At 38.8% G+C, this 19802-nt stretch overlaps 1 protein-coding gene across 1 annotated transcript in view; it reads right to left on the bottom strand.

Moving 5' to 3' along the window:
- LOC138811665 (zinc finger protein 420-like) overlaps positions 1-19802 on the bottom strand; it is a 99605-nt gene that overhangs the window by 20978 nt on the left and 58825 nt on the right. The window contains 4 exon segments of the mRNA XM_069999367.1: positions 7018-7146; positions 7149-8180; positions 8565-8665; positions 10636-10762. Of these exon segments, the coding sequence (XP_069855468.1) occupies positions 7018-7146; positions 7149-8180; positions 8565-8665; positions 10636-10762 (1389 nt within the window).

The raw sequence follows: 19802 nt of genomic DNA, 5'->3' as shown, positions 1-19802 counted from the left end.
CCCTGTCTGTGTTTCTAGTGACCATTTGTCTAGTTATACAGTCATTAAGAGGAAAATTACTTCTCCAATCATAATGATAGATTAAGGAAATTATCATTCTTTGTCCTTTTAATCATGTCTTTGTAGACTTTACTTTTCAGAATAGAACTTTTGTTATACAGATTTATAATTTGCTTGTTATTATCAATGCTCCGTATCTGTGGTAAAACAATTTGTGCTGAGGTTCCTTTCCTATTATGACTACTTGTATTTTTCAATAATGATTGTTGCTTATGGTATGTTTATATTGATTTAATTTTATTTCTTGATAATTAATGTATGTCTGTTTGGCTTATTGAGTTTTTTGAGTATGTTTTCTTCTGTTCAAATCAGACAGTACCTGATATATTTACTATTTTTATAATATAATATTAACATGGTTTCATTTTAGTGATTACTTTGCTATTTATCATGTTTGTCTCATCTGACATGTATTTATTAGTTTGCTTTCATATAACCTGCACACATCGTTCTATACCATGCAAATCACCTCTCATATAATCTCCAGAGAATCTTCTATACTCTGCAAATCACCTCTGATAGCTATTACAATTTAAATCCTACTAAATAGTTGTTACAATGCATTGTTCATAGGATAATACCATTTTTTTCAAAGATTGCATGTTTACTATAGGTGCCATATTTACTATAGGTGCCATACTTTGTCAAGTCTTTGGGTTTTATGGTTTGTTGAATCTGTGCAACAAACAAATATGTAAGGCCTAATATATTCCTTTAAAAATGCTACTGTAGGGGCTAGAAAGGTGGCTCAGTGGAGAGTGCTTGCCTTGCATGCATGAAGCCCGGGGTTAGGTTGCTCAGCACCACATAAACAGAAGAATCTGAAAGTGGTGCTGTGGGTTTAGTAGTAGAGCAGTAGCCTTGAGCTGAAGAGCTGAGGGACAGAGCCCAGGTCCAGAGATCAAGCTGCATGAATAATGAAAAGAAAAAACATACCACAAATAACATAGTGCATATAATAATATTTAAAGGTGCTGGACACAAGTGTCTCATGGTAGTAAACCTGAGACCTGAGGATTGAGATTTCATCCAGCCCTTTCAGAAAAGTCAATGAGACTCTTATCTACAATTAATCACCTAAAAATCCAGGGTTAGAAATTGATAGATGGCTCCAGTGATAGATCTTTAAGATAAAATGGTCAGGGACAGCACTCAGACAATGAGATCAATACCTAATATTGGTATATTATACTGGGTTATATGGAAATAAATGCTACATTTCAAAAGTGGTTGGAATTGTGCAAAAATGCATATTGTTCAATAAGTAATGAAATCAATTAAATCAATCGAGTAATCAATCAAGTAATGAATTCAATACCTGGCTTATGTAACTTTGACATACATATATGCATCTATGTGTATATATATATATATATACACACATATGTATATGTACATAGATGTATATATGTATATATACATAGATGTATATATACACATATGTATATATGTGTATATATACACATATATATATGTACATATATATGTATATATAGACATACATATGTATGTATGTACAGATGTATATGTGTATATATCACCTTTACAATAATTTTTTTTTTGGGGGGGCTGGTCGTAGGGCTTGAGCTCTGGGCCTGGGCACTGTCCCACAGGTCTTAAGATCAAGGCTACCATTCTACCACTTGAGCCACAGCGCCATTTCCCACTTTTTATTTTCTTTTTGCTTATGTGGTGCAGAGGAATTGAACCCAGGGCCTTAGGCATGCAAGGCAAGTGCTCTACCACTGAGCCACCTTCCCAACCCCCACAATAATTTTTTTTTAAATGAAAAACAACAGAAACATAAAATAAGTTCTCCCATGAATGTAGGTAGCATTTGGAGCCCGGTGGGTGAACACACACAGTAAAGGAGGTGAATATGGTTTAAAAAAAATGTGTGTGTGTGTGTGTGTGTGGTGTTTATCAATGAAACTTGCTGACATTGGGTTTTTTGTTTTCATTTGCTCATTTGTTGTTGTTGTTTGACATTCCTGGGGCTTGAACTCATGGTGTGGGAACTGTTCCTGAATTTCATTATGCTGAAGCCTACCACTCTACCACTTGAGCTACAACACCAGTGCTTCTAGGGGTGTTTGGTAGTTTTTGTTGTTTGTTAGGTATTGAAATATCAAACTTAGTGTTCCATGCATGCTAGGCAAGCACTTTATCACTAAGCCACATTGCCAGCCCCATCCACACTGTTTTAAGAAGGGAGGCAGGGCTGGGAGTGTGGCTCAGTGGTACAGTGCTTGCCTTGTATACATGAGGCACTGGGTTCCACTCCTCAGCACCACATCAGCAGAAAATTCATTGTGACTTCTCACCAATTAAATACCAGAAAACTAGAAGTGACATTCTGGCTGGAAGTGGTAGCATGCCAGCCTTTAGTGAAAAGCCTAGGGAATATGCCAGGCTCTCCCTGAGTTTAAACCCCACAGCTAACAATTAAAAGAAAAAAGAAACAATTAGGAACAAACAAAAACCTAAACACTGGCTCATTGCCTTTGTTCTTCTATTTTTCCTTGTTCTTGTATCTGTATACTTCATATCATTCCATTTTCTACTTTCTTCCTTTCACTTTGGGGGATTGAACCTTGGGACTTGCACATGGAAAGAGGATACTACATACCAACCTATTCTTTCTTCTTTTAACATAAATAGTCAGCTTATAGGACAGGCAAGGTAGCAAAATGGTACAGGGCTTGCATTGCATGAATGAGGAGCTGGGTTCTATTCCTCAGTTCCACATGCACAGAAAAACCTGGCAGTGGTGCTGTGGCTCAAGTGGTAGAATGGTACACTTTAGCAAAAGCAGCTCAGGGACAGCACCTGGCCTCTGAGGTCAAGCCTAAGGACCAGCAAAACAAAAAGTCTGCTCATTTAGGCAATGCTTCCCCTGCAATTTAAAAGACAAACTTAAAAGTAACTTTCATTCCCTTTCAATACTACTGTCCTCCTTTCCAGTGAGTGCAGGGGCCACACACAGAAGAGACTCTATGCCCCTGCTGTCCCTTGTAAACTACTGTTGTACAACAGTAAGCAGCAACACATACATTTCTGTTCTTATTATTTTGAACACAATGGGCTTTGTCAAGGTAGGTAAAAATAAGTGAAGGAAACCTTTCCTTTTCATTTATTGGTTGTGATTGTAATGGATCTATCTTGCTGAGGACTTAAATCTCACACTCCTGTCATTTGAGTTCTCTCTGAACTACTTTTCAATTTGTTTTCTTCTTAGGACACACACACACACACACACACACACACACACACACACACACACACACATATCCTGAAGAATTTTAACTCGTTCATCAGACAATAGTTTTACTACCAATTCTTCTTGTCCACAGCAATTGTATCATCTACATAAGACAAGACAATTACATTAGGCCACTGGCTTAACTTGACTAACAGGTCCCTGTGTCAACAGTCAGCCCTCCTGAAACCTGGGCACACCATGTCCCATGCTGGAGGTGCCACGGGGTGCTGGTGGTGTACTGATGGGTAGCACAGGCCCTGTTCTGGCTCCTCACTCCTCTCCCAAGGGGCTTGCATATTGCATGAAGACTTTGGCACTGTGCTCCTCTCCTCGGCTGGCTCCTCGCCAATCTTTTCTTTCCTGTACCTTCCATTTTGAATTCTGGCTTACACTATGAGCCCAGCCAATTTCCAACACACCTGATGAAGTCTCCACATCAAACTTTTGGTAACAAACATTTAAGTTAGAATGCACATATAAAGATTTGGCTTGGGTTTGCTCAGACCCCATGGACAAGTGAAGAAAAGATGGTTAGCTGTGGATGTTCCAGGTAGTGATCTTCTCAAAGTACTGACAACTCTGTAACAGGGACTTCATACAAGGATGTTTCTGATCAAGAAACCTGAACAAAAATATATTTAAAAGATCTTCACAATTCATTGAGGAAACAGAAAAGAGAGGTTAGGGTAACATGTTTCTCAAAGGAGCAAGAAAAATGTACACCTAATACTATGCTAATTATGGGAGGAAAAACAGTGGCATCTATCTTGGCTCTAGAAATTCTAAATTTAGGTCAGCCTTTGTGTTTCTGTAAAAGAAGACAGTACACTTGTTGGAAGCCACATTATGGAAGATGGAATACTGCAGTGTTTATTACACAGCTAGCAGTCTGCATGCAGCCTGTTGTAAAAATGACTTGTAGTCCACAAATAGACAGCTTGGAAACAGGACAGAAAGGAAAAAAAAAGAAGTAAAACAACACCAAGAAACCAATCAGCACAAAAAGAGTGCTGAATTGGCACATTATGATGACCAGAGACAAGCCAGGAGACAGGACACAGGACATGATCACAGAGACATGTACCATAGCAGCTAGTGCCACTGCTGGTCCAGCCTAAATAGGGCCTAAGCAGGAGGGAGGTCTACAGGAAATTCCCAGTCACTGGACTAAGAGATTGAGTAACATATCAACCAAATTCTCACCCCTGCTTCCAGGGAACCAGCCACACCTATCAGTTGGGTGGCAAGTGATGAAGGAGGTATTCCTTGCCCCTGCATGAAGACAAGATGCCAGACCCCACCATCCACCATGTGTCCAATAGGGCACCAGCCAAACCTGACCTCCTTACTTAATATGATTGAAATATTAAGTCAATTTATAAAATGTTACAGCTTCCTTATAATTTTGTAAACAGTTCAAGAATTACCTTTTGTAAAAGCCATTTTTCTTGAGCCCCATCTCTGAAACAATAATTCTCACATTCACCAAAAATTAAACATTCTTCTTTTGAATAGTTTATTTCTTCCTTCTTCCTCATTCCTTCCCTTCCTCTTTCCCTCTCTCACATCACTCCTTCCTGCCTTCCTTCCTTCCTTCTTTCTTTCCTTCTTTCTATCCTTCCTTCTTTCCTTCCTTCCTCTCAGGGCCTAGAAGTGATGCTGTAACTCAAGTGGCAGATGGTTTTATTTTTTTGTTAACTTCAATTTTTGTGAGAAGTTGATCAATATCTTTGTGTGCTCAATTATTTCCCCTAATATCCTATCCACTTTGGCCCTCTATGAGATAACACAGGTGCGACACATCATCCACACTGGTGTTTTGTAATAGCTTGCTCAGCAGAACAACTAAATAGTCTAAGAGTGAATCAATCACAAGTTGCTCATCACCAATGATTAATTAAAGAAAAGAGCAAGCACTGAAGACACTTTTGGGTTCTCCCCCAAGGCACAATGCAGATTCTAGTCTTTATTAATCTATCATATTTTTAAATATATATTTTATTTTAAACATACTGTACAGATTGGTTATACCATTATGAGTTAGGTCATGAATACAATTCCTTTTGAGCATTGTTACATCTCTGAGAAAGACTTTACTACTATGTATGTACTGCAACAAGGACTAATGTCTTCCTTTAGATCTTTCATTCAAAAACTGAACTGGAATAAGTAAGTCATTTGTACTATAATGCATGGATCACACATACAGAGGAAGACTTAAGGGAGCAGTAGAAATATGGTTGTTCTCATGTTCTTGCCTCCAATCATAACAGTATTTACTTGTCTATTGTTCCCATAAGCATGTTGGAGATGATCTGAATCCAGTCCCAAAGGGCTAGAGCTCATATTTCTAAGTAGAGTTTATCAAATTACCTTGACACACCATTCCTTAGTATAAAAGACACAAATGAATTATTTCAATTTCTTAATTCCTTGTCAAGATAGGTTGTTTCTACATGCTTTGGATAATATTGAAGGACACCATCCACACTCAACATAATGACAAATGTTGGTTCAAAGAGAGCTGAAGAATGAAGAATGGTTTCCCATCACCCATAACTTACCTCTGCCATGAAGAATTTCTCTGTATAATTTACAGAGGTTTTCTGAGAAAGATTTTCCTACATTGGGTTTCTTTCCTGGGTGAATATTTTAATACTTGCTGAAGGTTGGCTACTGGTTGAAAGACTTCCTCTCATGTTTATATTTACAGAAATTCTGTCATGTGTCCAGGTCTCTGATACCGGTACAGATTAGACTTCTGGCAAAATGTTTTCTATACTCATAATTTCTCTCCTGTGTATGATCTCACATATGATGAGGACTCAGTTCTGATTGAAAGTCATTTCACATATGTTCTATGCACTACTTCCTTTTCTCCTATGTGAGTCAGTTCTCTCATGAACACTGAGATATTCCTTTCAGGTCAAAGACCTTCCACATTTGTAATATTTTTAAGATTTCTCTGCTGTGTGTGATATGAACTTGGATCTATGAATACTTAGTATAGGACTTTCCACATTTGATATATTTGTATTTTCTCATCTGTGTCTGTCCTCTGATGCAAACTGAGTTAGGAATTTTTCTTGAAAACCTTTCCATTTTTTCCTACATATTTTTTCTCTCCTCTTTGTGTGTGAGAGTATGTGTCTGTGTTTCTGTGTGTTTTGGGTGTTCTGTGATGCACTCTGAGCTGTGTCTTGTAGTTGGAGGACTCCACATCTGCTATATCATAAGGTCTCTATCCTGTATTAGTTCTGTATTGCAATTTCAATTTTCTTACAGATCAAAGACTTTCCCCATTTGGAACAATCCTAAGTTATTTCATTTGTGTGAATCAACTTCTGTGTGTTAAACTGTGAACTCCAGGTTTTTCCATTGCATTCATAAGGTTTCTCTCCTTGTGTTCTGTGATGGATGTTATGGTTTGCCTTCCAGATGAAAGAATTTCCATGCCTACTACATACATAATATTTCTCTCTGGTGGGTTTTTTTCTGATGGACAGAAAGGTGTATGTTCTGGGTGAAAGAATTTCCACATAGGTTACATTCATAAAATTTCTCTCCTGTGTGTGCTCTCTGGTGGACAGTAAGGTGTAGCTTCTAGCTGAAAATCTTTCCACACATGACATTCATAAGGTTTCTTTCATGTGTGTTTTCTGATGGACAGTGAAGTTTTACTTCCAGGTGAAAGCCTTTCCACACATGTTACATTAATAAGGTTTCTCTCTTGTGTGTGTTGTCTGGTGGCAAGTAAGGTATGACTTCTTGGTGAAAGACTTTCCATACGTGTTACATTCATAAGGTTTCTCTCCTGTGTGTGTGTTCTCTGGTGGCGAGTAAGCTTTGATTTCTGGATGAAACACTTTCCACACAGGTTACATTCATGAGGTCTCTCTCCTGTGTGTGTTCTCTGGTGGCTAGTAAGATATGCCTTGCAGGTGAAAGACTTTCCACAAATGTTACATTCAAAAAGCTTCTCTTTTGTGTGTGTTCTCCGGTGGACAGTAAGGTATGCCATCCTGGCGAAAAACTTTCCACACATGTTACATTCATAAGGTTTCTCTCCTTTGTGTGTTATCTGGTGGCTAGTAAGATATCCCTTGCAAGAGAAAGACATTCCACAAATGTTACATTCAAAAGGTTTCTCTTTTGAGTGTGTGCTCAGGTGAACAATAAGCTTTGATTTCTCGTTGAAATACTTTCCACACACGTTACATTCAAAACGTTTCTTTCCTGTGTGTGTTCTCTGATGGACAGTGAGATTTGACTTCCAGGAGAAGGACTTTCCACATAAGTTACATTCATAAATTTTCTTTCCAGTGTGTGTTCTCTGGTGTCCAGTAAGATATGCCTTGCAGGTGAAAGACTTTCCACACACGTTACATTCAAAAGGTTTCTTTCCAGTGTGTGTTCTCTGGTGTCCAGTAAGATATGCCTTGCAGGTGAAAGACTTTCCACACACGTTACATTCAAAAGGTTTCTTTCCTGTGTGTGTTATCTGATGGACAGTGAGGCTTGACTTCCAGGTAAAGGACTTTCCACACAAGTTACATTTATAAATTTTCTCTCCTGTGTGTGTTCTCTGGTGGGTAGTAAGATATCCCTTGTGGGTGAAAAACTTTCCGCAAATCTTACATTCAAAACGTTTCTCTTTTGTGTGTGTTCTCTGGTGGACAGTAAGCTTTGATTTCTGGGTGAAACACTTTTCACACATGTTACATTCATAAGGTTTCTTTCCTGTGTGTGTTATCTGATGGACAGTGAGAGTTGACTTCCGGGAGAAGGACTTTCCACATAAGTTACATTCATAAATTTTCTTTCCAGTGTGTGTTCTCTGATGTTTAGTAAGATATGCCTTGCAGATGAAAGATTTTCCACAAATGTTGCATTGAAAAGGTTTCTCTTTTGTGTGTGTTCTCTGGTGGACAGTAAGCTTTGATTTCTTGGTAAAGGACTTTCGACACACGTTACATTCATAAGGTTTCTCTCTTGTGTGTGTTCTCTGAGGGACAACAGGGTGTGTCTTCTCAGTGAAAGACTTTTCACATTGTTTATATTCTTCAACTACAGAAGACACATGAGGACTATAGGCAGCACACATCTTACCAGGTTCACTGAAAACACCCATGTTCTGACATCCAGTGACCTTTTCTATCCTCATCCCTAAGGAGTTCCCATTATTCTTAATCAGTTCTGACTTCTGTGTGGAGCTCAAATGAAAACTTTTTATAAGTCTCACTTTTTCCTCCCCTGGGTTACTATTCATGACTGCCACTTCAGAGCGATATTTATTGTGACTTTCCTGACAGGTGCTAATCACATCCTCCATTACTGGGACATCTAAAATGAATAATAGAAAAATAGACAAAAACATAAATGAGACACACAAATTACTTACGATAACGATATTTCCTCACATTCTGTTACTAGATTTTCAAATATCAAAGCATTGATTTATGCAGAATATATACTTTTCTCTGCAATGTAGTAATTAAGAAAGTAGTACTGACATTTTACAATGCAAAATAATGTTTTTCTGTATTTCAGATTATTATATGTTGTCCCAGGAAATATTTCCTGAAATTATTCATCTCCATACTCTTAATGCTTCCATTCTGAATCTCCCTCTATGCCCAGCACCACTGATAAGAAATTGTCCCCATCAGAGGATAGCAGCCCTAGCATACTCCTATTTTCCTCCTACCTGCATAATACTAGTTTAAAAGAAAATGAGGTCTCCTTTCTATATTTCTTATTCTCTTTTTCTCTTTATGAATGACTTCTCTACAGAAAAACAGAATTGCTAACACTACCTACACTGGCACACCAAATTCAGTGTGTCTCCACATGAATTCTGGATTGACAATTCCTTGAGACAAAGGATCACCTAGTTCTCTGCCACACATGACTCAGGGGCACTAGGAATACTACTGCTCTGTACCGCTGAATATAAACAGACCCACTGGGCTCTGGATCCATCATCACCATTCAAGATGCTTTAACTCACCTGTAAAATTCTTGTCTGAGCCTTCTCTTATCCATGGTTCTGCACCTTGCTCCAGCTTCACAATCAACTCAGGTTTAGGAACACAGTGCCCTGTGAATAAGAAATAGTGGAGAACAATTGCTCTTGCTGGGTCATCATTAATGTAAGGTCACAGACATCCTGTTCACAAGGTTGCTCCTAAATCTGGTTTCTCAATTGTTTTTGTGGGGTCCGTCGAGTTGTGGGGCCTGAACTCTGGGCCTGGGAGCTGTCTCTCAGCTCTTAAGCACAAGGCTAGCACTCTATCACTTGAGCCACAACACCAATTCTAGCTTTATTTCCCTGCTTATGTGGTGCTGAGATATCGAACACAGAGCCTCAAGCATGCAAGGCAATCACTCTACCCCTGAGCCATCTTCCCAGCCCATGGTTTCTTTATTCTTAATAACTCCATGGTGGAGTTTCCCCCAGCTTTGAGTTTATTGTGTCCATTGTGTGGCTTGAACTCAGCTCTTTTGCTCAAAGCTAGCATTCTACTAGTTTGAGTCTTGCCTATGATTCTAGTTTTTGAATGGTTAATTGGATAAGAGTTTCATGGTCACTTTTCCACAGTTGCTGGCTTCAAACCAAAATCTTCAGATTTCAGCCTCCAGAGTATCTAGAATTCCAGTCTTGATGCACTAAACTCTGTGTCAAGTTTGGCTTACAAATACACACGTTCACCTACTGATTTCCAGATCATACTGTCAGTAGTAATGTATATTCTATCTAGACTGTAGATCCACCTATAATAATTACCCCAAGTCTGGGAAGTCAGTTTCCTATTATTGGATCATACTTTAGAACTTTTGTACAACTATTGATTAGAAATGTTAAAGATTGAGAATAAAATTAGCTCTTGAGTTACATATAATGAAGTTGAAGTTTCCCTTACAAAGAAATGACACTTCCCATGGACTGGAATCTTTTTTAGTTTTTTTGTTTGTTTGTTTGTTTGTTTGTTTTAGAAAATGATATGGTTCAAAGGCTTATAACTTTAATCCTTCATTGACGAGGTGAGATCAGAAGTGGCAGGCTTGAAACCAACCTGAGCATGGAAACCCAGAATATACCCCCCAAAAAAAGCCAAAATGGAGTTGTGGTTCATGCAGTAGTGCGAAAGGCAAACAACACCAAGCACCTCGACCTGAATTTCGCTGGCTTTTATACTAGCAGTTTTTTACCTGGGAATGGACTGGAATCTTATACATAGATAACATAAACAGTCAAATGTCTACTAAAATAAAAGCACTTGATCTTCCAAATAAAAGTGACCTTTGCTCACCCAAGGACATGAGGTTGCTATAGGTCTCCAGCATCACATCTCTGTGAAGGGTTCGCTGACCAGGATCCAGATCCTGCCACTCCTTCCATGTGAAGTACACAGCCACATCCTCAAATGAGATCAGCTTCTGTAATGGCACATTTCCATCAAGAAATTAGACCTAGGGCATGAGAATTCCAATCTGGAATTTCATTATGCTGCAGGTATGCTTTTGTCTTACATAAAATGTTTGCAGCTTGCTGTGTTATCTATTCACTGGGAGAATTAAATAGCAAATTAGAAATATTGGACAATATATAAACCTAGTCATTAAAACACACAGATTGGCAGGGCACTGGTGGCTTATCCTCCTAGTTATTCAGGAGGCTGAGGTCTGAGGATCTAGGTTCAAGGCCAGCCCAGGCAGGAAAGTCCATGAGACACTTATCTCCAATAAACCACCAGAAAACTGAAAGTAGCACTGTGACTCAAGTGGTAGAGCACTCACTTTGCCCTGAAGAGCTGAGGGATAACAACCAGGCCCAGAATTCAAGCCCCAAGACCAATAAAAAATTACAGTTTCCCTAATGCATGCAAACACATTTCTGCTGCTAGCAATAGAGACAAGGTAAAAACTCTAAGGAGACAATAATCTGGCATGACAACAATAAGTCTAAGGAGGTGTCTGAAAAATTATATTATCATTTTTTGATAAAATTTTAGTACATATAAGGGTAACAATGAATTAAACAAATATTTTTTCTGCATTTGCATATACTGCTTCACCATAAATCCTATTTAGACTTTCTATTAACAGGTACTCTCATCAGCAACCAGAACACATTCAGGATATGACATGGATTACAGAACATAGAACATTACTAAACCTATGAGAAGCAGTGTCCACATAAATATTAAAAAATACTAACAATACTCCAGAAAGTAGCTAATGATTTATTTTTCCCATATAAGATTTAATTGAGTTCACACATAAAAATATCCTAGGTTAACCATGTTTGGTTTAAATACTAAATATTGAAAAGTGGTCACAGATACCCTGATATTTACATCCTATGTAAAAAAGAACTGCTACCATGAGGTTTTGTAAACTTTGCCTACATTCTACAATACAAAATATATGTGGGAGGGGAATAAAATATTCTTTACAATATTTTCATATTAATAGGCTTCATGGAAGGTGGAGGAAAATGTATAGAAGCTCAAGGAATACTCAATATGACAAAAATGATGAATATGCACAAATGCTCCAATGTGTCACATATTTCTGAGTCATTTCTCCAGTAGATCCCTAAGGATATATTTCTACTTGTGTTAGTTAATAGCAAAATTCCTCAGAGATCCAAATCAATTCCTGAGAAATCATCCGTGAGATTTTGCAACAAGTGATATTTCTAATAAAGAACACCTTGTCACTGCATTTTTTTAAATCAAAACCAGTTCCTATCCTATACTGGCAGTGAATTAAAATATTCAAAAGTAGTGGGAAGGAAAGACAAAACAGAATACCACAACAAATGAAGTTAGTCCAAAGATAACAGAATCAGGAGAAAACTGATTTTCTTGTAGTTTATAAGCTGGGCGAAGGAAATACTTTTCTGTGGGGAACTCTGAGGTTGAGCCAAGGGGGAAAAGGTTTGAGAGGTTGGAATTCGAGCCTGACCGCAATGAGAACACTGAGAGCTGGCCGCAGAAGGGTTAAAAGAGAATTCTGGAGAGGGTTAAGAGACTGGAGGGCAGGCCTTTTCCTTACTGTTGGAAAGATAGAAAGATAGCATCTGAAACTGAGCTGCTGTTCACCTTCAAGGCTAGGTAAGGTGAACTTCATGTCTGCATTTTCTCTGGGCACCACTCTTTTGTCTCAGGAGAATAAGGAAACATGTTTTCCTCACAACCTGTTGTGGCTCTGATTGTACTATTAATATAGATACTTCATTTTTTCAGGTTATCAATGGTAATCTTCCCTGTGTGCACTCAAGGAACTATGTTTGATTGCTGGCAGCAAGGGACCAAGTGCCAGAGAGCCTTCCGAACCCTGGTTTTCCCTAAGTCTATCTGTTTATGTTTTTGTGATTTTCTAATTTTGTTTCTGGAATCCTGTAGAACTCTCTAGGCAACAATTTTCCTATATAATGGGTAAGAAAAATGTCAAACCTAAGAGCCATGTCAGCAAAGTAAAACTGATCACTAAGAAAAACTAGCTCCCAGATAGATCATTTGAAGAAAAGAAAAAACTGAGAGACATATGCAGGAAAGAGAAAATGAGAAAAGTAAGAAAAAATGATAGAAAGATAGATACAAAGAGAGAGAAAGAGAAAAATAACCAACACTAGTGAGTAGAAAATCAGCTTGAGCCTAGAAAATGCAGCAGATCATACATCTCAATAAGAATGGAAGAAAAAGGAATACGAAAACAAGAAACAGGAAAATGCCTAAGAAATGGAAAAAGGAGTGCTATTTCCCAGGTTGTATCCCTGCAGATAATGGAGAACTGATGCAGCTAAGTCTGCAGGGTGTGCTACCTATAGGGTGGAGTGACGAATATCAGATTTCTGACTCTGTAGCTGCCTAATGTCTAACCTTAATTTATCAAAGGAGGGCTGGGAAGGTGGCTCAGTGTGGCTCAGTGGTAGAACCCTTGCCTTGCATGCATGAGGTCCTGAGTTTGATTCCTCAGCACCACATAAGCAAAAAGAAAAAAGCAAGAATGGCACTGTCGCTCAAGTGGTAGCCCGCTAGCCTTGCAGCACCCAGGCCCAGAGTTCATGCCCTATGACCAGATCCTCCCCCCCAAAAATTATCAAAGGTCCGGATTCCTCAAATATGTCACTGGATATTGGCCCATATCATATTGAGGGATAACACAGACGTACTAACCATTAGCATGTCACATCATTTTTAACCGTGTCTTTAGCACATCTACTTGATTATCAATATACATCATTGCTGTTTCCAAATCATAAAACGTATCACAATCTTATCCAAGCCCACCTGCATCCCAGGGCATCAGAAACATATCAAGCCAAACTATTAACATATTGTGTTGTATATATGGTTTGGATAAGGTTCACAGCAGAAGCAGTAGCACTAGCAAGAACATTTAGGGTAGCAAAAATGCTGGCAACCAATATTCCAAAAAATCTTCAGCAATGGCTAAGAGCCTATAAACCTCAATAGAAAACAGAGACCCAAACTGATTATACCATAATGGTTATATCAACTGAACAAGCAACATAAGTTAAGGTGATTGCATAGTAATCTCAGAGTATTTATGCAGTTAGTGAGAACACAATTGTTCCTGATAGAGGCATCAAAAACTACCCCACCCAGCCGGGCGCTGGTGGCTCACGCCTGTAATCCTAGCTACTCAGGAGGCTGAGATCTGAGGATCGCGGTTCAAAGCCAGCCCGGGCAGGAAAGACCGTGAGACTCCTATTTCCAATAAATCACCAGAAAACCGGAAGTGGCGCTGTAGCTCAAGTGGTAGAGAGCTTGCCTTGAGCTGAAGAGCTGAGGGACAGCCCCAGGCCCAGCGTTCAAGACCCAGGACCGACAAAAAAAAAAAAAAATAATTACCCCTCCCTTGAAAACCATACCTAGCTCAGCATGTATGGATACATAACACAACATTGCACAGTAACTGATACAAAACCATGAAACAGGACATGTCTCTGATACAGAGGTATGGGATAGAGAGAGGCATTAGTCCAAAGGCCTCAGCAGCAGCCATTTGCAGATGTCAGGGTGAGCTTGTCAAAACAGGCTGACAAACATGGGGGCCAGCAAGGTACCACTGATCACGTCACTCCTTGAGCCCAGTTATGCAGTGCATACTGGGAGACTTCCACCAGTACAACAGTAGACAAGATGTGAAATCCACAGGCTCTCTATAATCCACATGCCCTCCATGGTGGTGCATCAATGCAACCACAGGAATCTCCGGGCATAGTGGAACCCATGAGGGGTGCACCACATCTCCTGCCATAGGAATTCTAGAAGTGTTATGCATGAGCTCCATGTTTTCCATTCATTCACCTTTTCCTCCAGAGGACATCAGAACCATAATTTATCCCTGAATACCGTACCATACTTGTACCTTCTACCTCAGCATCTGGAAGTCAATCATTGAGATGAAGGAAGGAAGAGGATATAATATCTGTATAACAAATAATGAGACTTACTCTGTGAGCATTGAACAATTCAAAAATAATGTAGGAAGTGAATTCTATTTCTACTAGTACAATGAACATAATACTTAGAAATGAATGTTTGAAAAATGTACGCTTGAACAATGAAAACTATGTGACACAGCTAGTCTAGGAAGCACCCATTTATACCTGATCCTTATCTCTTTGCCTCTCAGGAACTTTTAACTTTTACAGAAAGAAAGTATTATTTTTCCTTCATATTTTATAGTTGCTCCAAAGTTGACGTCTATATATCCAAATGTGCCTCATGATCTCCATTTCAATGAGGAATAGCTCAAGTCCTCTAAAAGAGGCATGGAAGGACCCATGCAATGGAGGACTGAATATCAGGGATGAATATTTCCTACACAATCCTTCCCAATCATGATGTGTGGAAAGGATCATCAACAATCACAACAAATCCTTAAGAGAAAAGCTTAGGATGTCTGACATGAGGGAGGGAGGCAAAATGTTTATTCCACAGTGTAATGGATACAGTTGGGAAGACAAGTCTGAGGACCCCTAGCACGCAGAAACTTCTAGGATCAGATAACAGGTAGAAAATCAAAACAACAGGATATGCAAAACAGAAAAGTAAAAACAGACTGGTTTGGATCAAGTTATCAAGCTTCACATGAACATAGACCTACCCTGAACTCTATCTCCACCCACATTCATCCTGATCTACCTAGACAACCATTTTTGAAAGAGTCTTGGAGGAGGAGTACCATTTTCTAAGAAACCCCTGGGAGGAAACTTTTCACTAGTTTCCTGAAGCAATTAATAAAAGAAAGGCAAGTACAGCACAGCAAATGCTCACAGACAGTGCCCATGCTCTGAGTTCAAGCCACAGGACCAACAACAAAAGGAGGGAAAAAATTATTAAAGAAAAGGCAAATTTCATATGCCAATAACCAAAAACTCCTCAAATTTTCATAGAGGGAATTTGGGAGTTTCTGGGAAAATAATGGGAAGAGTTTGACCAATGTATTCAATTCTAAGATTATAAAGTATGTCTACCTTAAAATTCTGCTATTTTATTCATATATATGTATATATAATATATAATATATATTATATATACATATATGTATTAGGGAAGGGGAAAATAATTCCAGAATCAATCAGCTCAGTGTATGGAAATACCTGATATTGTGGCTTGAACTCTGGGCCTGAGCTGCATCCGTGAGCTGTTCTGCTGAAGGTGAGCTCTACACCACCTGAACCACAAGGCCACTTCCGTATTTTTAGTGGTTAATTGGAGAGAAAGCTCATGAATGTTCTTGCCTGAGTTGGCTTTGGAGCAGCATCCTCAGATCTCAGCATCCTTAGTACATAGGATTACAGGCATGAGCTACTGGCACCCAGCTACAAATACCTTTTTAAAGTGAGAGGGGAGATATTCAAATTTTGAAGGCAAAACAGTGACCTAATTTATATTCAGAGGAACATACTTTTGAACAAAAACAAAATCAATAACCATGGAATCTCATAACCTCAATTACATTAATAAAACTACGAATTAAAAAGCCAAATTATCTAATGATCCTAATACATTTCTTTGTTTTGGTTGATCTCACAATGTTTCAGGAAGTAAACTGATTTTTCAAGAAGAAACTCACCTTAGTTCCCGCAGCTGGGAGAGAAAGGTCCCCATGCATCCATGCACACTTAGGACCAAGTGTCTGGTGCCAGTCCAAACCCTGTAACAAGCCCACTTCCTCTAGTTGAATGCATTGTGTTATGGGAATTGTAGTTTCTATTGAGGCACAGATCCTTCGAAAGAATGGAGGGCTGCCGGGGTAAGGCGCTTGAACCTGCTTGGCCACTGTTGATGTTTTTAGTTTGTAAATTCAAGTTTCTTTCCTTTTGCCTTGCTGCTGGAAGTGCTCTGAAGTACAGCTTTGCATTCTAGTCAGAGCCAAGAGTAAGAAGCCCAGTGTCTCTTCTTCAGAGGAACTTGGAAGCTGTAACTTGAAGCAATCTGAGTCGCCAGCCAAAGTCTGCCCTTACCATCTTTCCCCAGTCTGAGGTTGAGGATATTTTTTGGCCTAATGGAATTGTGCTGCCATTAGCACTTGTTCCTGCAGGTGCAAGAAACTGGCTGAGAATCCTCTGGTTCTCTCGACAAGGAGAGTCTAGAGACTGCACCTAGAGATTCTGGCACTCACCCATGTGGCTTTATCAACTTGGTTTTTGTGCTTTGAAGCCAATGAATGGTAAACATTCCTTGAATATGTCTTATATAAACATAGTGATCTTCTTTTCACCCTCTGCACTTCCTATGGTGTTTGAAACTTTCAAAATGCATGTGGCACAGATATACTCCAATTATTGTGTCCTTTCTTGACAAATTACAATTTCTCCATTAATATAATTAGTCTATTTTACATCACTTAAAATGAGAGAGACTGGCTGGGCAGGTGGTTCAGTGGTAGAGTGCTTGCTTTGCATGAATGAGACCCTGAGTATGATTCCTCAGAACCACAGAAGCAGGAAAAGCTGGCAGTGCACTGTGGCATAAGTAGTAGAGTGCTAGCTTTGAGTTTAGGAGCTTAGGAACAGTTCCCAGGTTCAGAGTTCAGGACCCACAACCAACAAAAAAGGAGAGAGAGAGAGACTTCCTATCTATGTATTCCAATTTAATTGTTAAAATATAATTTGAATACAATACAATGACCTTGATATATGTGTGCTTGTCCTGATACTTGAACTCAAGGTCTGGAAAATGACCATGAAATTATTTGGTTCAATGATAATGTTGTACCACTTAAGCCACACCTCCCCTTCCAGCTACTTTGGCTATTTTATTGGAGATAAGTCTCAGACATTCTTTTACCAATGGCTTCATTTTGTGATCCTTGTAGGGATCCATCATGTGCATCCCAGGGGACCACAAGCAGGCACAGGAGAAAGATTATTATAAGGTTTACTAGAAGGACCATATTTCCCAGGAGAGGGAGCACATGCATGTGTCTGTCTTCAGGTAGCCACAGGAGCAGGGGGCAGGAAGTTAGGTAGGTGCATGCTCAGGTAGGTGTGGGTAGAGGGAGAGAGTGGTCAGCAGTATGGAGGGAACTCTAGGTCTGGGAGGAGCTTGTCTTGGTGGAGCTGAGGAGCAAAGGTGTGGATAATATTAACTTTCCTCAGATCTCAGTCTTCTGAGAAGCTAAGATTACAGCCATTAGACATGAGAGCCCAGTTACAATGTCCTCTTTTAAATTCAGATTATATTCTAATAAAATAAGATGAAATAGAAAACTTGACAATTTTGAGGCAGATTGTTCAGTCACTAATGTGGATGAGGACAGTCCAAATCCCCAAACACACAAAAATATCCCACTTTGAAATGTGTAACACTCCTCATCTTAAGTATTGTGAATGTGAACATTTAGGCTACAATAAATACGTTTTAAGTTTTCTCTTTTTTTGGGGGGGGTCTAGTCGTGGGGCCTGAACTCTGGGCCTGGATGCTGTCCCTCAGTTCTTCAGCTCAAGTCTAGCCCTCTAACCACTTGAGCCATAGTGTCATTTCCGGCTTTTTCTTTTTGCTTATGTGGTGCTGAGGAATGCAACCCAGAGCCTCTGGCATGCAAGACAAGCATCTACCACTGAGCCACCTTCCCAGCTCCACTTTAATTTTTCAAAGAAAGAAAATATTCTTATGATGTAGAAAACGCCAGTACTAATGTGCAAACACTTCTTTTAAAAGATTCATATTGTGTTTCCTATCAAAAACAACCTCACTGAAGTAAACAGAATAAATCTTTTCACTTTTTGTAAATGTCACTGTAAAGTTCATGTATTTTATATTAACAATTACCATTGTGGGTAAATGGGAAAAAAAGACAGAACGCTGGATAATAGAATTTCCTGTGTCATCAACCAACAAGTATAAGCAAAAGCACATCCCTATATAAGTTGTTTCTTTTAAATTTTATGGATCTACATTTTGGTGTGTATTTTCTGTTAATATTGTTTAGTAACACATAAGGCTTTAGTCTTCTGTGGATTTGTCATTACTGGATACTTTAATGTTCTACTTGATTCCGGAATGTTTCTTCTCCCATAAGAAGGCTTTATGCTTTTCCAGCCCACCTATCATCATGTTCTGAGCAGGAACTTCTAGGGTAAAATCACACAGGTTCTTTCTGACTCTCATTTGGCTTCTCTCCAAGCCATGGTTCCAGAATCTTTATTCATTGTCAACAGCAAGAAAGAATGGCAGGATCTCTGATGAGATTCTTTTATTTCTCACTGTTTGACATTCCATTTTATGAATCTAAGTGTTTCCAAGATTGAAGAACATTAAAAAAAAAAGATTCAGCTTCAGGAACATGTTTCTAAAAAAGCTAAAGATGGCTTGGAGATTTAGCAGATTATCAAAACTTGCCTTCTAAGTTAAGAGCAGATTTGCTTTAGTTTGTTTCTCATTTTTTATTGTGAGGACAAAGTGGTCCCACTTGTTATGTGATTCAATGACACCTAGGAGGTAACTTCTCATGGAAGGCAAAGGTTGGCTAGAAACTGGTCAGACATCACATTCTCATACACACATTAGACTATCCTAATGAAGTTTTACTGGATTTGCTGAAATAGTGTGTTCAAACATAACTTTGATTGTCGTACAGGACTGAGTGTGTTACAAGTACTTCAATTGTCTCTGTAAATACTCTTGGACTGCTTTGTGGTATTTGTCTTTCTTGAAACTTAGGCTGTATTTTTGATGGTATTTATAGAAATCTCTGTTTTTCTCTAAGGTATGTACAAGTGTAGCTGGACCATATTTCTATGTAATTCTATATTAAGTTCTTTTTAGGACTCTTTGTGCCATCTTTGATACTTTTACATACTTGAGAGAAATGCACCAAGGTTCACATTGTTGTCACAACTTTCCTAGGTTTTGTTGGAGTTTGGAAGGATTTTTGGTATTTTTTTTAAAACTATGGCCATACTAACATGTGTAAAATAGTTATTTTATTG

Source organism: Dipodomys merriami, unplaced genomic scaffold (genome assembly GCF_024711535.1).
Source record: "Dipodomys merriami isolate MVZ:Mamm:240054 unplaced genomic scaffold, mDipMer1.0.p SCAF_547, whole genome shotgun sequence".
Taxonomy (NCBI): domain Eukaryota; kingdom Metazoa; phylum Chordata; class Mammalia; order Rodentia; family Heteromyidae; genus Dipodomys; species Dipodomys merriami.
This window is presented reverse-complemented; position numbering and strand designations above follow the sequence as displayed.